Raw genomic sequence first — 21,344 nt, 5'->3', positions numbered from 1 at the left:
CGTTGATAGTGTAATGTGTTATGGAGAAAATAAAGCAGAATAAGGAGGGGCACAGGCATGTCACTCTAGAGAAGGTGCTGGGGGGGAACCCTCCTGAATAAAAGTGCTACCAAATTATTCATTATCCGAAATTCAAAGGTAACCGGGTGCGTCCTGGGTTCGATCTGGCAGGACAGCTTCTGAAGGATGCGTGGGCGCTGGCCTGGCGAGGATGGCTAGACGGCCTCTGACCCTGAGGCCAGGGGTGGGCGCGCGCAGGCGGGGGTCTGCGGTGGGCGTGTCCTCCAGGCCCCGCCCCGTGACGTGCGGCCCGCGCCTGCCCCGTCGGCGTGGGTAGCGAGCCAGGCGGCGGCGGCCTGACGCGGTGGTGGCCGCGGCTCAGCCGCGGTGAGGGGCCCATGGCGGCGGCGGGGGCGGCGGGGACGGCGGGGTCCCAGTCGGCCGAGGGGCCCCCGGGGCCGGCGGCGGCGGCGGCGGCGGCGCTGGAGCTGTGGCTCAGTGAGTAGCCGGCGCCCTGGACGCGGCCCAGCGCCGCACGTGAGGCCTGGCTTCCTGCTCCTCCTGGCCTGCCGGGCGGGGTCGCGGGGCTGCGGGCGGAGCCGGGCGCTGCGCTGGCCCCGTCTCCAGCCCCGGGCAGACATTCACGGGTCGCTGACGTCGAGCCTTTCTTTCGTGCCGAGCACTGTGCCGGAAGCCGGTTTCAGCCGTTGTGAATCCTCACGGAGGTCCCGAGGGACGGCGCCCGTCGTACACCCCGTTTTAGAGGCGGGGACGTGCACGATGCGCAGCTCCCTGAGCTCCCGGGAGCTGGGAAGGGTCCCCGCTGCCGTCTTTCCTGCAAACCAAGTCCTTTCTTTCGTGTGTGGTGTTCGCAGTGACCGGACTGCTTACGTGTAGTGTGCCTCCTGTGAGCGTGACCCCAGGCTGGGTAGGGGAGTGACCGGCCCCATGTTACCGAGGAAGAGCTGGGAGTCAGCGGATAAAGAGTGTGCTCCTTGCTTTGGGCTCTGCTAGGTGCTGGGCCCGGATATCTAGCTCAGGGTCCTCACTCACAAAGACTGTTTTCAGTTGATCCAAGCCTATAACATCACCTTGTTTATAATGGGCAGAGGGACGCGTTTGTTTAAAATGCGGTAGTAGGAATTTTTTTCTTTTTTTTCCTGGGGACTGTTTCAGTGGATATAGCATTTGAGTGGATAATGGAGGCGACAACATTCCAGACGGAATCACAAGTGCAAAAGCTGGGGGCAGGAGGAGGCTGGAGCATTCTGGGCACTGCTGGAGTGCAAAGCCTGAGAGTGGCAAAGGTTGCAGGGCTAGTTGGGGCAAGTTGTTTAAGGGGCTTGCATGTATGCTGCAGAAAGGAGTTTATAATTTTTCCCATGATGTGGTGTTGAGAGGCAGAGTGTTGGACTTCAGCCAGATAATTTGTGATGAAGGACACCTCTTAAAAGTATTACCTGCCGCCATGTGGCGCTGAATTGGTTAGGGGCATGAGACTTCAGGCAGGGGGAGATTTAAAGCTCTTTTGGTAGTGTTTTGGGGCTCAGGTAGGACAGAGGCTTTAGGATGGAGAGTAGAAACAATTAGCAGGCACAAACCAGCCTGAAAGCATTAGAATGGAGGCAAGAGATGGGGAGGAATCCGGTGGGTCCCAGGTTTCTGGCTCTGGTAACTGGTTGGTTCCAGACGCTTCACCTGTCAGGAGGAGCTGGTTTAGGAAGGAGGAGACAGTTGAGTTGTGGAGGTTGAGGTGATTTTGGCACAGCGAGAGAGATCCTCTCTAGGTTAGTTGGTCGGCCCCAGATCAGGTCAGAGCTGGAGGTTAGCTTTGGAATCTTCAGTTCATTGGCAGTGAGCTTGTCCAGGGAGGCTGTGAATATTAAGAAGGGCAGAGACTTGCAGACGGAGCATGGAGAACCTCAACATTTAAGAATCCGATAGGACCCTACCAGGATGGCTCAGTGGTTGAGCGCTGACCTATGAACCAGGAGGTCATGGTTCAATTCCCAGTCAGGGCACATGCCTGGGTTGCAGGAGGGCGTGCAGGAGTCAGCCAGCCAGTGATTCTTTCTAATCATTGATGTTTCTACATCTCTCCCTCTCCCTTCCTCTCTGAAATCAATAAAAATATATTCTAAAAAGAAAGAAAGAAAAAAAGAGAAGCAGATAGGAAAAGCTGCCTGAAGACAGAGGAGAAGCAGACATTGGGGTGGGCAGGTGGAAGCTGGGAGTTAAATGGCGAACAGTAGACTTAGGCTGGAGTTGCAAAAAGCCCAAGTGGGCTGGATTAGAGGACAGCAAGTGCTGGCCCACTGACTGGACCTGTTGACCTGAGTGATGACCCGGTGGAAGAGATTAGAGGGAAAGTGCCCAAGGCAGTTCTTCAGCTCCAGCTGTTTTAGGCCTAAGTAGTCCCAAAGTTACTAGAGCTTTCAGTTTTTCAGATAGGGCTGGAACCTACATTTTTATGTGAGATATTTTGAGTTTTTAAAAGCCAGTTTGCTCAGTTGATTGGAACCTCGTCCAGTTGTGCCAAAGTTGTGGGTTTTGTCCCTGGTCAGGGCACATATAAGAATCAACCAATGGCCCTAGCCAGTTTGGCTCAGTGGATAGAGCGTCGGCCTGAGGACTGAAGGGTCCCAGGTTCGATTCCGGTCAAGGGCATGTACCTTGGTTGCGGGCACATCCCTAGTGGGGAGTGTGCAGGAGGCAGCTGATCGATGTTTCTCTCTCATCGATGTTTCTAACTCTCTATCCTTCTCCCTTCCTCTCTGTAAAAAAATCAATAAAAATGTATTTAAAAAAAAAAAAGAATCAACCAATGAATGAATAAATAAGTGGAACAAGTCATTGTTTCTCTCCATCCCTCCCTCTCTTCCTTTCCACCTTTTCTACTCTCTCACCCTCTCTCTGCCTCCCTTTCTCTCAAGTCAATAACTAAAACATTAAAAAAAATAATAAAAGCTGACAACTACTTTGAAAATATGAAGTTCATCTAGTCCAGGCCATGCAGAATTAATCTGTGGGGAGATGTAGTCTCTGGCCATCAGCCCCTTCCCACCCCCCCTTTTTTAAAAAATAAGTTTTTATTGATTTTTAGAGAGAGAGGAAGGGAGAGGGAGAGAGAGAGAGAAACATCAATCATGTGAGAGAAACATCATTAATAGGCTACCTCCTGCATAACCCTTTCTGGGGATCCAGCCCATTACCCCGGGTATGTGCCCTGACCGGGAATCAAACCACTGACCTTTTGGTTCCTGGATGGACGCTTAACCACTGAACCATACCCAGCCAGACTAAATGGTGTTTGAATGTGAAATGGAGGAGAGAGAGTAGCCAGAGGGAATTAGATGTAAAGGAGGTCTTAAAAGGAGGTGGGCATCAGTGAGCCCCTCTCTACTTGATGTTGCTTTGGGGGAACTCTCCCTCCTGAGTTCTAGGTCCCACTTTTAAGCCATTGCAGAGGGGCTTAAAGGTGCTAAAGGTCAGAGCTAGAGCAGAAAGGGTGACACACAGGACTGACACCTTTTGTTTTTCTGAATGTCTGGGGAAGGAGATAGAGATGATTGCACATGCAAATAAGTTTGTCAGTAACACCCCCGTAAATTCCCCCTCCCCCCCCCAAAAAAAAAGAGTGTTAGGAGCTGATTGGGTGTGAGGAAGGTGGGGATGTCTGGGAATGGCTGGTAGAAACAGAAGGGAGTTCACCTGGACACTTGGGGACAAGGTTTCTCAATTTCAGTGCTGTTGACATTTTGGACCTTATAATTCTGTGTTGTGTGGTCCTGTTCTGTGCATATAGTTGATTAGTGGAATCCCTGGCCTCTACCCACTAGATACATTAACACACACCTTTTCCCAGTTGATCAAAAATGTCTCCAGACATTGCCAGATGTCTCTTGGGGGAGAGAGGCAGGATGCCCTGATGCCTCCCGACCTCTACCCAGTAGGAGCAGAGAAGGTGAACTAGGGTTAAAACAGAGCTGTGGGAGGCGGGGCTGGGGCACTGAGGTGGTACAGTGGAAGGATAAGGGTGGAGAGGTTGCAAAGGCCAGGGCAGCAGGTTGGATGGAGAAGAAAGTCACTTAGGTTGGGTCTGAGGACTGCTGAGCTGGGCTCATTGACTAACCTTGCCTTATCAAGCAGGGCAGCTGTGTTTCCAAGATGGGACTAGAGAAAAAACAGGTGCCTTTTAGGGTAATAGGCATCAAAGGAATCAATACCTGTGAAGTACTTCGAGTAGTGCCTGGCACATAGCAATGTTAGCTACTATTATCAGTCTTTTTAGTTGTAAGTGATAGAAAACTAGCTCATATAGGATTCCCCAAAACGGGAAAAGTAAAAACATTATACCTAGAATTGGGAAGGAATAGTTCACCAAAGGATCATCAGGAAGCTGTTATCAGAAGTTTCTCGCTTTAAAAATACACACAGCAACTTGTGTGCATTCAGGAGTTTTCCCCCACGTGGATGATTTTGGTCAGTGTTTCACATGACTATGTGTAACTGCCGGATTCCTGTTAATGAAAGCCCCAGACACCCCATTGTATGGATGTACTATGGCTTGGCTAACCAGTCCCCAGTAGTGGACATCTTAGGTGGTTGCCAGTCTCCTCCTATTAAAAGCAGACCAGGCCCTCTGGTTCTCTGGGATTTGGGTAGCTGGTCGTGCTGCCAGCAGGCAGTAGCTTAAAGCTGGGTGCTCAGTGAGTCCCTTCCAGCTGGACCTCCTCCCAGGTGGTGTGTCCTGTCTTTTCTCCAGCCCCACTTGTATGCCTCCCTTGGGGATTAGGAGTGTCTGGATTACAATCTATTTATGTTCTCGGAGCTTCTCCAGGGCTGAGTTCAATCTCTGTCATGGAGCCCAGCACAGGATATCCTTCAGCATATGCTTGTTGGATGGCTGCTGGGCCGGAGGAGTCAGCGTGCACCTCCTGCACCTCCCCCTGTGCAGTGCAGTGAATGCAGTTGATGGGTTGAGTTCCAAATGCTCCTTTGGGCTCTCCTAAAGTATAGCACAGGCTGCTCCAGCCGGCCAGAGGGCCAGAGGCATGCCCCTGGCATTTGGGGGTGGGAGATGATATTTCTTCTGGATTAGTCACTCTAGGATGAGTCATTTCATTCACAATCAGAAATTTAAGCAGTTTTCTTTCCTTTTTTTAAACTTTTTTTTTTTTTTTTAAATTTTAGGAAGGGAGAGGAGGGGAGAGAGAAAAACATTGATGTGAGAGAGAAATACCAATCAGCCAATCCCTGCACGCACCCTGACCAGGAACCAAACCGGAGGCCCCCACTACATAGGATGATGCCCAACCAACTGAGCCACACTAGCCAGGGCTCAACAGTTTTTTAAAAAAATATTTTTATTGATCTCAGAGAGGAAGGGAGAGGGGGAGAGAGAGAGAGAGAAACATCAATGATGAGAGAATCATTGATTGGCTGCCTCCTGAATGCCCCCAACGATCGAGCGTGCAACCCGAGCATGTGCCTTTGATTGGAATAGAATCTGGGACCCTTCAATCCGTAGGCCGATGCTCTATCCACTGAGCCAAAGCGGCTAGGGCTCAACAGTTTTAATATCTCTTATCAAGTTGTCTACTTGGAATGCCTACACACCTTGCTTTTATTAAGCAAATCTATGACAGTAGTATTATTTGTCTGCCCAAGTGCCAGTTAAATAAACTGCCTTGGTGCCAGGGGTAGCCATTCTCAGTGCCCTGATGGGACAGTGATGGTCCTGAGACGCAGGAAAGGGGTTCTGTGAGTTTCTTGCTGGCTATGCCCTCTCAGGGATTGGCATCAGCATGTCTGGGCAGTTGCTTTGGCTCAGTCAGACCCAGTTTCTGTGCTGTGGGGGTCATGTTCTTTGGAGCTGCTCCAGGCTTCTGAAGTAGCTGGGATTATGTGTTGGGAGACCCAGTTATTTCAGAAGGGAAAAATGCCATCTCCTGGAGTCAGCAGTATGTCCAGCCACCTGGCCAAACTGCATAGCAAAAGATGAATCATTCATTCATGTAGTAAATACCTGTGCCAAAGACTGTTTTAGTGCTCGTAGGTGAATGATACAGACCTTCTTGCGTAGGGAACTGGTGACTTAGTGGCAAGAAAGGCAAGGAAACGAGTTCTCAAAGATGTTCCTACCTTTATCAAGGAGCTGAAGCCTTTACTGTGAGGAACATTTGGGCCAGGAGTCAGGCTGACCTGGGACAGTTATTGTCTCTCCTCTTTGAGCTTTGTGGCTGGGCGGGCTTCTTCACTTGTAAAATGGTGAGATAATAAGACCAATTTCAACTGTTCTGAGGCTGTAAGGGAAGGAAGGCATGATTGGAAAACACTCAGCATGTCTGGTCCACAATAAGCTCTTTAAGTGGCAGCTCTATTGTTGCAGTTACTTGAGTGAGACCTCATTCTATCTAATAAAGAGAGAATATGCAAATTGACCGTCACACCGTCATAAATATGGCAGTGCCCACAGTGGAGGCGGGGTTTCTGTAACACAAGATGGCTGCACCCATAGCGGAGGCCGAGTTCCCGTAACGAGCCTTAATGAACAATCAGCAGGGACCTGAGGCTGTGTGGCGCTGGGCTGGGGTAGGAGACCTGAGGCTGCGCCCCTGGCTTGGTGGGGCTTGACAGGGGACCTCAGTCTGCACCCCCTGCCTGGCAGGGCTTGACGGGGAACCTCAGGCCGCGCTGCCTGCCCTGGTGCCGGGCCGGGGAACCTGAGGCTGCGTCTCTGCTCGGCGGGGCTTGACGGTGGACCTGAGGCTGCGCCACCCCACCTGGCAGGGCTTGACGGGGACCTGAGGCTGTGACCTGAGGCTGCGCCCCCCACCCTGCGGGGCTTGACGGGGGACCTGAGGCTGCCCCCCCCCACCTGCTAGGGCTTGACAAGGGGGGCCAGCTAGGTCTGGATCTCGCCCAGTGGGGGTGGGGCTGGGTGGGTCTGGGTCTCATGCGATTTTGTGGTGCCACGGGTGGGCGGGGACTTGACTCTGGGTCCCGCGGCATGCCCCAGACTCTGACAGGAGGAAGATTTTCATATACATTTTACTAATTTTCTTTCATCTCTGACACTTGTATTATAGAGAAAGGGCAAATAGCAATATTAAAATATTTCCTCTAATCCCCATTTAATGTGCACGAATTTCATGCACCGGTCCACTAGTGATAAAAATAAGAAACACTCACACTTTATAGATCTCCCACCTGCTTGGCCTTGGGAAAGGGTTTGGAACATGACTTAGCCTCACAGTAGCTTCTCCTTTCTCTGGAAAAGCTGGTGCCTGTCTTGTCCTTTCTCCTGCCTCTGGGAGGGCGGTGAGGGGCGAGGGCTAGATCTTCCAGGGGGCTGGGGCCTGCATGCTTTTCTCTGCCTTGAGGTCTATCACGTGTTGAGTGCTGAATGCCTTTGAGGTGTCAACCTTGACCTTGTAGTGAACTGAAACCTCAGGAAGCTTAAATGGTGTAGGGTTTTGTTAGATGATTCACACCCCCTTAATCAGATTTTCTGAGAATCACCATGATGACCGGAAAGGTGAGCCGAGGTGTTTTTCCTGGGGTTGTGTCTCTCGTCGCCGAAGAATGAGCTCCATGGACCAGAAGATTTAAGCAAAAGTGTGGAAAATTTATCACAAGCAGATTCAGACTCCTCGCAAGGGGACGGGGCCCAATGGGCTGCCCGTTAAAGCCTTGTAGTCCAGAGGTATCCTGGTATATTTGTTACAAGCCTGCTCAGTGTCTATCTGTGTTGTCACCTGATTGATTCCCTCAATTGTTCTTGCCCAGCAACAGACCTGAACTCTCCCTGTTTCTGTGTGTTCTCTCTCGGTCCCTGTGCTGGGCTCTCCCTGTTTCTGTGTGTTCTCTCTCTGTTCTTGTGCTGAACTCTCCCTGTTTCTGTATGTTCTCTCTCTGTCCCTGTGCTGAACTCTCGGTTTCTGTGTGTTCGTACACCTTGTTGCTGCAGGTCTTCCCTTGGTTTCCCATGCCTCCCACTTTGAAACATTTTATGATTTCTACTTGGTTGGTTCCTGTGATTAGGCTGCTCAAATTGCTTAGTCTGCCTCTGCCTATGTTTCACCTGCCTGCGTTTCAAGTTAACCCTCTCGGCTGCTTTAAATAATTTGTTTCATGAGTAAATTATTTTGTATTTATGGCTAAGGCATTGTGCTAAGCTCTGTGGGGAATATATGGCTTCTGGTTTTAAGACTTTTATTCCCTATAGGTGTCATATGGCAATTGCACATATTTTTAAGAGGAAAGGCTGAGGCTGTGTATTACAATAATGATAAGATTAGCTGTTCTTTATTGATTACTTAATATTTGCTGCTGCACTGATCACTTTAGATACTATCTTATTTTTATTTTTTGTTTTTTCCTCACCTGAGGATATTTTTCCATTGATTTTTATAGAGAGTGGAAGGGAGGTTGAGAAACAGAGAGAGAGAAACATTGATATATGAGATAGCCCCAACCAGGGCCGGTGATCAAGCCTGCAACTGAGGTACATGCCCTTGACCTGGTCCGTAGGCCAACACTCTGTCCACTGAGCCAAACCAGCTAGGGCTAGATACTATTTTCTTTAAATCCCATGACTATCCTGTGAGAAAGGTACTATTTTTCTAACTTCCCAGAGAGCCCAAGGACATGTGTGTAATAAGGGATGGAGTTAACGGGGCAGGTAGAATGTGGACCTTCAGAGAGGAAGAGACAGCTTCTGTTTTCTGTGGTGGGAGAAAAAGATCAAGGGCATCTTTTTAATTTTTTTTTATTTTTTCTAAATATTTTTATTGCTTTCAGGGAGGAAGGGAGAGGAAGAGAGAGACAGAAAATTCCATGATGAGAGAGAATCATTGATAGGCTGCCTCCTGCATGCCCCCTGCAGGCAGGGATCAAGCCTGCAACCCGGGCATGAGTCCTCACTGGGAGTTGAACTGTGACCTGGTTCATAGTCAACACTCAACCATTAAGCCACACCATCTGGGCTTTCATATAGAATCTATATTATAGATCAAGGGCATCTTTATGAAGAAGGGGCATTTGAATTGGGACCAGAAGAGTGGATAGGATTTTGAGAGGTGGAACCTTAGAGCTTTAATGAAGAAAACGGTGAGGAGTATATGGATATTGATAATCGATTCCTTTGCTTTCCTTTGTCACCTTTTTCACTTAGAGTGGAAGCTGTGGGTGGGAAGATAGGTGATTACATGTCCTTTGAGCCTCACTGTTGAGCTGGGGAGACATATGACTTCCACATGACATGAATGTGCCTGCAGTCAGGCAAAGGTAAACTCTAGTCAGCTGTTGAGTCTTGAGTAATCAGGAGGGAGGAGAATTAGTAGGGGCTGGAACAGTTGGGGAGGAGGTTTTAGGGAGAAGATGGAAATTCAGATGGTTTCAGAACATCCGAATACATGAGAAATCTGACCCTGAGAATTAGTCTGTTTTCAGGGTTTGAAAGAGCTTCTCTGTCAGGACCAGTAGCTATGCATTGAGAGGCTGGTCAGCCTTGATGGGCTGGACAGTGGAGGGAGGGGGGTGTTAGGAAGAGAGTCTCAGCGACTCCTTGTGTGAGAGAATGTGACATGTGACCTGGTTCAATTTGGGGATGGGGACACGTGGGTGGGTATTCTTGGGCTGCAGCACAGGTTTTCTCGAGGGAGGAGAGGAAGAAGCTGCTACCATCAGCACCAGGAAGGATACATACAAACGGGTGTTCCAGGGAGGTCGGGAATTACCCCTCCCTCAGTGGACTGTGGTCTCATGTCAGGCTTCTGATAATGCCCCTGCTCCACGTATCTCTTGCCCCTGGCTCTGCCCTCATGCCCTTCACTGCTTAGTGTCCTCAGATTTCACCCAAGTATGAGTATTTGGGTGGGGAGCCCTAGTATGATTGGATCTGGGTCCCTGGGAATGTTTGTGGTAGCGGAGAGGGACAGCATCATGAGGATTGAAGGCAAGGAGATGTCCTCAGGTCAGATTGACAAGCTGCCAACACATGGAGAAGCTCCTTACATAGGATGGTCAGGGAGGAACTTCAATAAGCCGAGGCTTAGATTTAAGGGTGTTGCTTTTGAGGAGATGGTGAGATGACCAAGTGGAGCCACCTAGAGCCTCAGTATATTCTGTCCTCCTGTCACAAAGCTAAGGAACTTACAAGTAGCCTCCTAGGTGCTGGCCCCTGCCACCCTCATGGCAAGGCCATAGTAGGGAGTCCTGCCTGAGGAGGGTGTGCAGAAGGCCCAGGTAGGCTGCTCCCTGCACTGGCAATGGAGCCCCTTTCAGGGCTATAGCTTGTCAGCTAATGTGCTTGTTCATTCAGTCAGCAAATCTTCACTGAGGCCGTGTCATGTGCCAGCAGCTCTGCCTGTGGTGGGGACAGCACAGGGATGGGCCTGTCTCGCGGCTGTCGCCTAGAGGTCGGATCCCCTTGAAATGTGATGTCATAGCTCTTGGCTGTCATATTTATTTTAGGGGAAGAGGTGTACGTTTCTTTTTATTATGCTTTCTGTAATTTTATCTTTTTATTTACTTGACAGATAAAGCCACAGACCCAAGCATGCTAGAACAGGATTGGTCAGCTATCCAGAATTTCTGTGACCAGGTGAACACTGATCCCAATGGGTAAGGTGACCCTCACAATGGACCACGGGGGTCCTTGGACTAAGTGCATGCCGTTTGTCTTGGGACTGTTTTAATAGCTAGCCTTTCTTTCTTTTTCCCCCTCCACAATCTACTGAGAACATCATTTTTTTTTTTTTTTTTAGAGATAGCAAATTCATGTGGTTTTTAAAAAAACAAACAAATGAATAGTCAGTTTGTAACTGGCAATTATTTTTAAAATAGCATTATGAAGTAGTCGTACTCAGGAGACCTGAATGTTACATACAGGTAGAAGGTAGCAGCGTGAAAGAGCTCATGTGCTCTCCATAATTTAAATGTAACCTTTCTTTAGAAGAGGCAAGAAAAGGGCAAGATTGTGTTGAATTTTTTTTCCTAAAGCATCTGGACAGGAACTGAAGAATTCAGATGTTTATTCTGCGTACTAGAGGCCTTGTGCATGAAATTTGTGCACGGGTGGGGGGTGTCCCTTAGCCCAGCCTGCACCCTCTCCAATCTGGGACCCCTTGAGGGATGTCCAACTGCCCGTTTAGGCCCGATCCCGGTGGTTGGACATCCCTCTCATAATCCAGGACTGCTGGCTCCCAACCACTCGCCTACCTCTGCCTGATTGCCCCTAACAGCTTCTGCCTGCCAGCCTGATCACCCCTAACCATGCCCCTGCCAGCCTGATTGACGCCTAACTGCTTCCTGGCCGGCCCGATTGCCCCTAACTGCCCTCCCGTGCTGGCCTGGTCACCCCTAACTGTCCTCCCCTGCAGGCCTGGTCGCCCCCAACTGCCCTCCCCTGCTGGCCCGGTCACGCCTTACTGCCCTCCCCTGCTAGCCTGGTCACCCCTAACTGCCCTCCCCTGCAGGCCATCTTGTGGTGGCCATCTTGTGTCCACATGGGGGCAGCCATCTTTGAACACATGGGAACAGCCATCTTGTGTCTTAGAGTGACAGTCAATTTGCATATTACTCTTTTATTAGATAGGAGGATTGCTGACTATTCAGCATTTGGAAATGGGCTGAAAGTTTGATCGCACTGTCTACTCTAGTGTTTATCAGACAACAAACAGGGTCCATGTTGCTCATGACCTGGCTACCCGTAGGCCTGGTCCTGACTGCTCTGCTCGGAGCTTTGGGGTGCATGAGTTGGAGAGGGTGGTGTGTCTGGACAACAGTAGTTGCGGGAAGGGTGGGTGGGATTGGCCTTCTTCAGAGGCTTGTGCATGGGCTGTGTGCCAGTCACATTCCACCTCTGTTGTGGGACCAAACTCCTGGAAGGGAGGAGACTTCATAGAGTGCACTTAGCCAGACTGTCCGCCCAGAGCCCAGGTGTCTTTGTTTTCCCTTAGCCCAACCCATGCGCCCTGGCTGCTGGCCCATAAGATCCAGTCTCCACAAGAGAAAGAAGCTCTTTATGCCTTAATGGTAAGCTTGGCCCTTAGCCTCAGTTTTCCTGTCCTGAGCCAGAGGGAGCTGGGCCCCAGCCCCATTTCAGTGTGATGGGGAGCCTGAGAGGTTCACCTTCACTGGCCACGGAGGTTGGGCTCCGGTTGCCCGTCCTAGGTCTGCTTCTAGAGAGCAATGCCAAGCCTGCTTTGGGAGAAGGAAAGAAAGGTTTTATTTCCTTAGTTCTTCATAGACCAGGGCTGGTAAGTTAAGTGTCCACAGGGCCAGACTGGTGACGTAGTGAGTGAGCCACTGGGTGAGGACCAAAATCCTGGAGAACACTTGCCCAGCCAGGGTAGGGTGGCTGCAGTGTGGCACCGGCTGGTATTGCCAGCCATGAGTTTGGGCCCATTGTTGCTAGCACTTCTTGTTTTTAAAGAGAAACCATAAGTCCAAATTTTTGTATGAATTCTCTGAATTAAAAAATATATTTTATTGATTTTTTAGAGAGAGAGGAAGGGAGAGGGATAGAGAGAATCATGGATGAGAGAGAAACATCATCAATCAGCTGCCTCCTGCACACCTGTGGGGATTGAACCTGGGCATGTGCCCTGACCAGGAATCAAACCGGTGGCCTCTTGGTTCCTGGCTTGATGTTCAACTGCTGAGTTACACCAGCCGGGCATGAATTTTCTGAAATTTTTTATGTTGGTGACTAACCTGAAATGTTAAACAGGAGTGTGGACCAAAGAAAACATGTGTAGGCCCCACTTGCATACCAGCAGGGGATGTGTGGCTTAGCAATTCATGGGCCTTACATACCGGATGTTGCCTCTGAGCGGGAGGGAGTCACCTGCCCAAAGGATATCCTTAAAAGGTGGGGTGACTTCAGGGTACACACTCCACTGAACTGTTTGCTGGGCACAAACCTGTTAGATATAAAATATAGCAAGATCAAATAGGTGCTTTTTAAAAAAAATCTGAAAATGTTACCCTTTTCCCCAAACTCCAGTGTCCTCATAGTCCTGAGTAAAACCTAGCCCTGGTTCCAGCAAGTGCTCATCAGATTTTAGGCGAGCCTGGAGCCAGTGGTTTTCCCATTCTCGTGGGAGTCCTGTGTCTGTGCAGGTGCTGGAGATGTGTATGAACCACTGCGGAGAAAAGTTCCACAGCGAGGTAGCCAAGTTCCGCTTCCTGAATGAGCTGATCAAAGTGCTGTCCCCAAAGGTAAGTGCCATGGTCTTGGCCCTGCTTACTGCACCTGGCTCAACCTTCAAACTCTTGCCCCTTCCTGTGTACAGAGGCAGGCCTGCTCCTGGACAGACCCTACAGCCTATCTCAGGTTTGTGAGGGAGCTGAGAGAGGAGGCCTTAGATGGGAAAGCTTTCTTCTCCAAGGTCTAGGATGACCTTGCTGATCCCTGACCTCCATTGTTAGCACCTTTAAATTATTCTCCCTTTAAAAATGGCCTTTTGGCCCAGCCTGAGTGGCTCAGTTGCTTGAGTGTTACCATGTGCACTGAAAGGTTGCCAGTCTGATTCTTGGTCAGGAGACATACTTAGGTTGCAGGTTTGGTCTAGGTCAGGGAAGGTAATCAATCAATGTTTCTCTCTCTCTTCCTCTTCCTTCTTCTCTTTCTAAAATCAACAAAAATGCTATATAATAAAAAGCTAATATGCAAATCAACCAAACAGCAGAACAACCGGTCGCTATGACATGCACTGACCACCAGGGGGCAGACACTCAATGTAGGAACTGCCCCCTGGTAGTCAGTGCATTCCCACAGGGGGAGCACTGCTCAGCCAGAAGCCAGGCTCACAACTCATGAGCGCAGCGGTGGTGGTGGGAGCCTCTTGTGCCTCTGCGGCAGTGCTAACAATATCTGACTACCAGTTTAGGCCTGCTCCCTGCGGGCTCCCAGACTGCGAGAGATCGCCGGCCAGACTGAGGGACCCCCCTCCTCTAAGTGCACAAATTTTGTGCACCAGGCCTCTAGTATCCTATATAATAAAGACACAATATGCAAATTGACCCTCATGGCTTCACACAAGATGGCCAACCCCATGTGGTCAAAGATGGCCGCCACAAGATGGCCAGCAGGGGAGGGTAGTTGTAGGCGATCAGGCAGTTAGGGGTGACCAGGCTGGCAGGGGAGGGCAGTTGGGGGTTACCAGGCCAGCAGGGGAGGGCAGTTGGGGTCGATCAGGCCAGCAGGGGAGCAGTTAGGCATTGATCAGGTTGGCAGGGGAGTGGTTAGGGGCGGTCAGGCTGGAAGGCAGAAGTGGTTAGGGGCAATCAGACAGGCAGGCGAGTGGTTGGGAGCCAGCAGTCTAGGCTTGTGAGAGGGATGTCTGACTGCCGGTTTAGGCCCGGGGCCTAAACCAGCATTTGGACATGCTCCGAGGGGTCCCAGATTGGAGAGGGTGCAGGCTGGGCTGAGGGACCCTCCCCCCCGGCCCAGTGCACGAATTTCGTGCACCGGGCCTCTAGTATATATATATATAAAACCCCAATGGCCTTGTGGATGGGTGGCCTAGATGGGGAGAGGAATTCTAGCTTGGAGCACAGGTTTCCTGATAGACAGCAAGAGATGTTAGATGTGGCCCTAACCATTTTGGCTCAGTGGATAGAGCATTGGCCTGCAGACTGAAGGGTCCCAGGTTCGATTCCAGTCAAGGGCATGTACCTTGGTTGCCGGCACATCCCCAGTAGGGAGTGTGCAGGAGGCAACTGATCGATGTTTCTCTCTCATCGATGTTTCTAACTCTCTAGCCCTCTTCCTTACTCTCTGTAAAAAAATCAATAAAATATATTAAAAAAAAACAACAAGTAAAACTAAACTTAACATTTAAAAAAAAAGAGAGAGATGCTAGATGTGGCTTTAAGTTTCATACCGCTTCTTGCCTTGTCCTCCGCACCTTTCCCCCTGGTACCTGTCTGAGCTCTGCATTCTCAGGTAATTGACACAGATGGAGCCTTTCTTTGCTGCTTCCCGGCAACAATTCTCTGATACCAGCTGTGTGTCCTACAGTTTAATTTAGTTCAGTTCTTTTTTTCTTTTTTCTTTTTTTTTATAAGGGTGCTTGTTGTAGGACAACATTTTTTCTTTTTTTAAATATATTTATTGATTTTTTACAGAGAGGAAGGGAGAGGAATAGAGAGTTTGAAACATCGATGAGAGAGAAATATCGATCAGCTGCCTCGTGCACACCTGCTCCTGGGAATGTGCCTGCAACGAAGGTACATGCCCTTGACCAGAATCGAACCTGGGACCCTTCAGTCCACAGGCTGATGCTCTATCCACCGAGCCAAACCAGTTAGGGCTCCGTTCAGTTCTTACACTACCCAGAATTAGTGCAGAGCCTACGTGATCAGGACTTTGTGATACCTAGGTGATGCCTAATTTAGACACCAGCCATGAGTGTCTGTTCTTCTGCCTGACCAACTACAGAGTTGGGCTTCCCAGACCACCTCCACAAGGTTCCATATTCACTACAGGAAAGCACTGTACTTACAGTGATTATAAAGGACACAAATAGAGGGGATACATGGCCAAGGTCTTGGGGGGAGAGGAGCAAGAGCTTGTGTGCCTTTCCTTATGGGCTCCCAGCCCACCATCCTCCAGCACATCCATGTGTTCAGTCAGGAAGCTTGGGGGCCTTGATTCAGCTTTACCCAGAGTTCTCGTATGAAGGCACAATGGATTAAATTACTGGCCGGGTGATTGGACTCACTCTCCAGCCCCTCTCCCCTACTGGGGGTCGAATGAGGCTGAAAGTTCCAACCCTCTGATCACATGGTTGACCTTGTGGCATAGTCAGCCCCCTCTTGAAACAATTTCCCACCCTGAGGTTAGCTTAAACTCAAGTCTGGTCCAACGGGGCTTGTTGTAACAAAGATTCCTATCACTCAAAAACTTACAAGGAAACTTGAAACTCTGTACCAGAAGTGGAGACAAAGACCAAACATATTCTTTACTATTCCACACCTGCCCCAGTCAAACAACGAGTGTCTCCAGTGGCTCTAACCTAGGCCAATATATGGTGGGTTTTAATTTTAGCTCCTTGTCCCAAGTGATTTGACTTCTGGCTGAACTTCAGCTCTCAACCTGGAGCAGTTCTCCTCTCTGGGCGTCAACAGCATCTCAGCCAGCTCTGTAATTCTCCTTCCTGATTGCTTTCAGTACCTAGGGTCCTGGACCACAGAAAAAGTTAAAGGAAGAGTCATCGAAATACTCTTCAGCTGGACAGTCTGGTTTCCAGAAGACATTAAGATCCGAGATGCTTATCAGATGCTGAAGAAACAAGGTCTGATTTCCATTATTTGCGCTGTGTTCCCTTTTTCACAGTACTTGTTCCTTTTTGCTGTTTTGAGTGCTTTGTGGTTTTTTGGTGAAAATTGGACAGTGGAGACTGAGACAAGTAATTTTCAATGTCTTGCAGTGGACAAACCTTTCCTTCTGGTGGCAGGAGCTAGCTGGTTTGAGATTGTTGTTGCTGGGGTTGTCCTCACTATAGCAGACTTCAGGTTCCTCCAGGGTTAGCTTGTGTTGAGGGTATGGGCTGATTTGCTAGAATTTTTCTCAATGTCTGCTCCTCTGAGCTTGAGGTTTTCTGCAGTACCTTAGAGACGGTCTTGTGCCCTTGTCTTTCCCGGCAGCAGGTAGACCATTGTTGCTTATTAGTGTTGTCATTATCTCTGCTCTGACTAGACCTCAGTCTGAGGCAGGCACTGTGTCCCTGGTCTCCGGAGATAGAGACCCAGACACCGACACCTGGGGAGGAGGACAGCCTGTTCCCCCCGAGCTTCTGTATTCCCTTTGTGAGTTTGTATGCTGTGGCCTGTGTGGCACTGGGAATCCACGCTCCCTTCCCCTGGGCTCTGTAGAGGAAGGACCTGGGTTCAGGATGGACTGTTTTCCTGTCACATGCACGCAATGATTTTAGGAGTGTCAGGGATCCTGCTGCAGTTTTTGGGCCCTGGGAGGTATGTACCTGCATAAAATGATTGGTATTTTTATAGCATAGAATCCGTAGGCTGCTAACCATAGGCTCTGGTTCTGCTCTGACTTAGTCGGCCCTGATGTCTTGGTGCTGGTTCCTTCGGTTCTCTGGAGGGAGGATGCAGATTGTACCCTGGATGTATCTTTTAAGGCCGTTGACAGTGTTGCCTAGCTGGGCATCATGAATCAAGATTTATATGGGATCCTGATGAAGTCAGTGGGTACCTGTATCAGTATCTTCACTTCATGAATTGCATGTTTTAGGAATCATAAAGCAAGACCCTAAACTACCAGTGGATAAAATCTTGCCCCCACCTTCTCCCTGGCCCAGGAGCTCCATCTTTGATGCTGATGAAGAAAAGTCAAAGGTAAGGAGCTCTTCCCTGACCTTGGTGGCCTACCTGGAATTTGATCAGACCCCTTCTTGTAGGGACTCCCTTCAAATGTCCCCTGGAATGTCTTCTGAGCCCTGAACCAAAGTGTGGGAGAACATGGTAAGGGGTTTAGTGAGTTCTCTCTGGAGCAGGTTTTTACGAGTGAGGTAGCATAAGGGTTGGGTGTTTTCTGTGGTGCAGATGGTCAGTCATATGGAAATAACCCGTCGTATGTTGGCTTAGGTCTTTTTAGTGCAGTAAGCCTGATCCCACCCATTTTCCTCCCCCCACCTTTTTTTTAACTTGTGGACATTTTAATGAACTTCCATGTAGCTTCAAGCCACCAGGACAGGACACAGGCCCCACCAACACCCTTCATCTTCTCAGCTCTTCTACTGAAGAATTTGGCCTTCACAATGACAGGCTGCTTTGGAGCTTTCCCTTCCCCAGAACTTTGTAGTAGCCCGATCGCACCACATCAGTGATAGGAGCAGCTCCAGTCTTGCTCTTGACAGCATTTACCCGTGTCTGCTCACTGACCAGGGTCCACAGTTTATCAAGGTTGACAACTGGGCAGAAGCTCTTGTTCCTCTAAGTGGTGATGTCTTATACCCACTTTCCTGAAGTAGCCTGAGTGATATTTGTCGAAGTTTATCCTGTGACAATGCAAGACACCCTGTGCTTCCTGTGCTTGCCGATGCGGCCCTGTCCGTGGCTCATGTGGCCCCAAAGTTTCTGGGTCTTCTTCAGTCTGGATGGCATGTCGGTGGCCAAGATGCAAAAGACCCACCTATTTTCCTTCTACTACTGCCTCCAAGAATCTTCAGACATCAGTAAGGGGAAGGACGTGGTCAAAACCCAGGCCGAGACCCTGAGTTACCTTAGACCAGTGGTTCCCAATGTGGGGCACATGTCCACAGGGGGGCTATTTGATTTGTAAGGGGGGCAATTCGAGAATGAGTTATTAACAGTGAAATTTTGCACTTCTTATGGTTCTAGAGGGCCTCATATACAGTATATAAATACATATTGTGACACATTTATGCATCAGTTCTCTATTATATATTTTGAGACTTTATTTGCTATTTTTTTCCTATCATTTCATATTTTTTTAACAATTTCTTAGTGATTTCTTCCTCAGTACTTCCAACTGTCCTTTTGTTCTTTTATTTTTCTCTTTCATGGGTGCCATGTTCTTTGGAAGCTTGTTTAGACCAAGATAATGGCCGTTTAGGCTTCCTCCACGTGAATATGAGTTCACTTTTTAAATAAGAATTATATGTCATGGGGGGGGGGGGGCATCAGGATTTTAGAGATGCTTAGGAGGGGCCTGGCCAAAAACAGGTTGGGAACCACTGCCCTAGAGCATCAGTGGTGGCAGTGCTTTGGGTTGTTCCTGGTCTTGGTCCCTCATAGGTCTTGGTAAGTGCAGTACCAGGAGAGCGCCAGGCCATATGTGTGTGTCTCTCTGGTACCCATGGCCTTCCAGCTGTGCCTTCTTTCCCTGGACCAGGTCCTCAGTGGCATGGCATCCTGGAGGCAGACGAGCAGGGCTGCTTTGTGCTCCTCTCTGCTGGTGTCTAACATTGCAGAGGGTGGAAGGAGCAAGGGAGGAGTTAGGGCTTGTACTTCTGAGAAAGAAACCTGAGAGAGCTGCTTACACTCTCTGGGCTCAGTATCCTCATCTTTTCTGCCCTCCATCCACCAAAGATTGAGTGACTCCTATGTGCCAGGCGTTCTGCTGGGCATTGGGAATAAAGCAAACACGATCGCCAAGGGCTGTCGCCTCATAGAGTCCATGGTCCAGGACAACTCGGCACTGTTGACATTTGGGCAAGCTAGTTTTCTTGTTGGGGCTGCCCTGTGCACTGTAGGATGTTTACAGCATCCCTGGCCTCCATCCACTAGATCCAGTAGCATCCCCAATTGTGACAACCAGAGTGTCTCCTGACTTTGCCAAGTGTCTTCTGGGGGCTATCCTCCTCCACCCTACCCCATTGAAACCAGTGGTCTGTGGAGATAGTGGTAGTACTTACATGGTTGCATCATTGCTCAGATTTGCTCAGATAATGCATGTGAAATGTAAAGCTCCTATTAGTGTTAGCTCTTCTATCGCTTGATGCCATACCCTGGCCATTTGACACCACGGGGAATAGTTCAACCTACTCTTCTTCACCTGCAGCTTCTGACAAGGCTCCTGAAGAGCAGCCACCCTGAGGACCTGCAGGCTGCGAATCGGCTGATCAAGAGTTTGGTCAAGGAGGTGGGCGTTTTCCCACCGCATTCTGCAGAACCAGCCTTGGACAGGGCTGCACAGTGTGTGTGTGCACAGCTCTCTGGGGGAGGGAGTACCTTACTCTGAGCTGGGGAACAGCCATTGGCTCCCCGATGTCCCAGGTGGTGACTGGAAGCAGTGGCCATGCTATGTGCTTTCCAAGTACTTCCGTCCAGGAGCACAAAGTGTCTCACAGACACCAGTTTCTGTCTCAGTGGCAGGTATTGTGTGGACAGATCCAGTTTGGGAATCTGTTTTTCAGGGAGTTAAGGCTGGTGGTACAAAGTAGTGGCTCAGTAGGCCCCCGGCTGCATTGTCTTCCCCAGGAATCCTGTGCAAGCACTCCCTCCATCCGTTCGTGACTTGCCTGAGCTCTCCCCAGTGCAGTGTCCCTTCCCAACCCCTGTTCAGGCTTTATCCAGGCCTTCTGCTCCCTCACTGCCATCCTCTCTCCCAAAGGAGCAAGAGAAATCTGAGAAGGTATCCAAGAGAGTCAGTGCCGTGGAGGAAGTGCGGAGCCACGTGAAGGTGCTGCAGGAAATGCTGAGCAGGTATCGCAGGCCGGGGCAGGCTCCGCCAGACCAGGAGGCCCTGCAGGTACTCTTCTCTAATCGCAAAGAAATAAAGGAAGGAAACAGTTCAGGAGTAGCTAAATGTAACGGACATGCTAGAAATTGCACCTCTTTACAGTGTATTTGCTGCATGTTGATGTGTCCACCTGTGTAGCCATCGTTAAGATCAAGAATTCTTTTTTATTTTATTCTCACCCGACGATATGTTTTCATTGATTCTTTTAGAGAGAGAGAAACATCAATCGATTGCCTCCTGCATGTACCCTTACCAGGGATTAAACCCATAACCTAGGCATGTGCCCTGACTGGGAATCGAACCCACAACTGGTTAATACATAGGACGACACTCCAACCAGTTGAGCCACCCAGCTAGGGCACGATGAAGAATTCTTTATAGATTCTGGATGTACTCTGTGGGTTGTCTTTTAACTGTCTTGACTGTCTTTTGAAGCAAAAAGTTTTTAATTTTTTTAAAGGTTTTAAAAAATTGCTTTTTAGAGAGAGAGGAAGGGAAAAAGAGAAACATTAATCAATATGAGAGTGAAACATTGATCAACTGCCTCCTGCATGCCTCCTACCAGAGATGGAGCCTACCAGACATGTGCCCTGACCAGGAATGGAACTGGCAGCCACCTTTCAGTGCACAGGACAACACCCAGCCTACTGAGCCACGCTGGCCAGGGCAAAGGTTTTCATTTTGAAGTTCAGTTTGTCTCTTTTCCTTATTTATTTATTTATTTTTTAAATATGTTTTTATTGATTTCAGAGAGGAAGGGAGAGGGAGAGAGAGATAGAAACATCAGTGATGAGAGAGAATCATTGATTGGCTGCCTCCTGCATGCCCCCCACTGGGGATCGAGCCCACAACCCTGGCATGTGCCCTTGACTGGAATTGAACCTGGGACCCTTCAGTCTGCAGGTCGACGCTCTATCCCCTGAGCTAAACCAGCTAGGGCTGTCTCTTTTCCTTTTGTTGATAATGCTCTGGTGTCATATCTAAGACACACCACCATTTCGTGTAGCCAGGCAGAGGATGGTGGGAATGTCTGAGTTAGCCATTCTTAGTCTCTCTGGAGCACTGCTTTCTGCTTCCCTCACAGGCTACATCCATCACTTTC

General features: G+C 49.4%; 1 protein-coding gene across 3 annotated transcripts in view; it reads left to right on the top strand.

The window, feature by feature from the left end:
- The first annotated feature begins 329 nt into the window (after positions 1-329).
- GGA2 (golgi associated, gamma adaptin ear containing, ARF binding protein 2) overlaps positions 330-21,344 on the top strand; it is a 49,190-nt gene continuing 28,175 nt past the window's right edge. The window contains exons 1-8 of one of the 3 annotated variants that reach the window (XM_080679056.1): positions 330-498; positions 10,545-10,629; positions 11,967-12,042; positions 13,132-13,230; positions 16,187-16,310; positions 17,270-17,373; positions 19,562-19,642; positions 20,114-20,251. In XM_080679056.1, the coding sequence (XP_080535182.1) occupies positions 399-498; positions 10,545-10,629; positions 11,967-12,042; positions 13,132-13,230; positions 16,187-16,310; positions 17,270-17,373; positions 19,562-19,642; positions 20,114-20,251 (807 nt within the window). In that variant the 5' untranslated portion in view covers positions 330-398. Of the gene's footprint in view, positions 499-10,544; positions 10,630-11,966; positions 12,043-13,131; positions 13,231-16,186; positions 16,311-17,269; positions 17,374-19,561; positions 19,643-20,113; positions 20,252-21,344 lie in introns of those variants that run through there. The other 2 variants (XM_080679057.1, XM_080679058.1) reach the window with 2 other exon arrangements.

Source organism: Plecotus auritus, assembly GCF_963455305.1.
Source record: "Plecotus auritus genome assembly, chromosome: 7".
In the NCBI taxonomy this organism is placed as follows: domain Eukaryota; kingdom Metazoa; phylum Chordata; class Mammalia; order Chiroptera; family Vespertilionidae; genus Plecotus; species Plecotus auritus.
The sequence above is the reverse complement of the archived record's forward strand: the minus strand, read 5'-3'. Positions and strand labels throughout refer to the sequence as shown.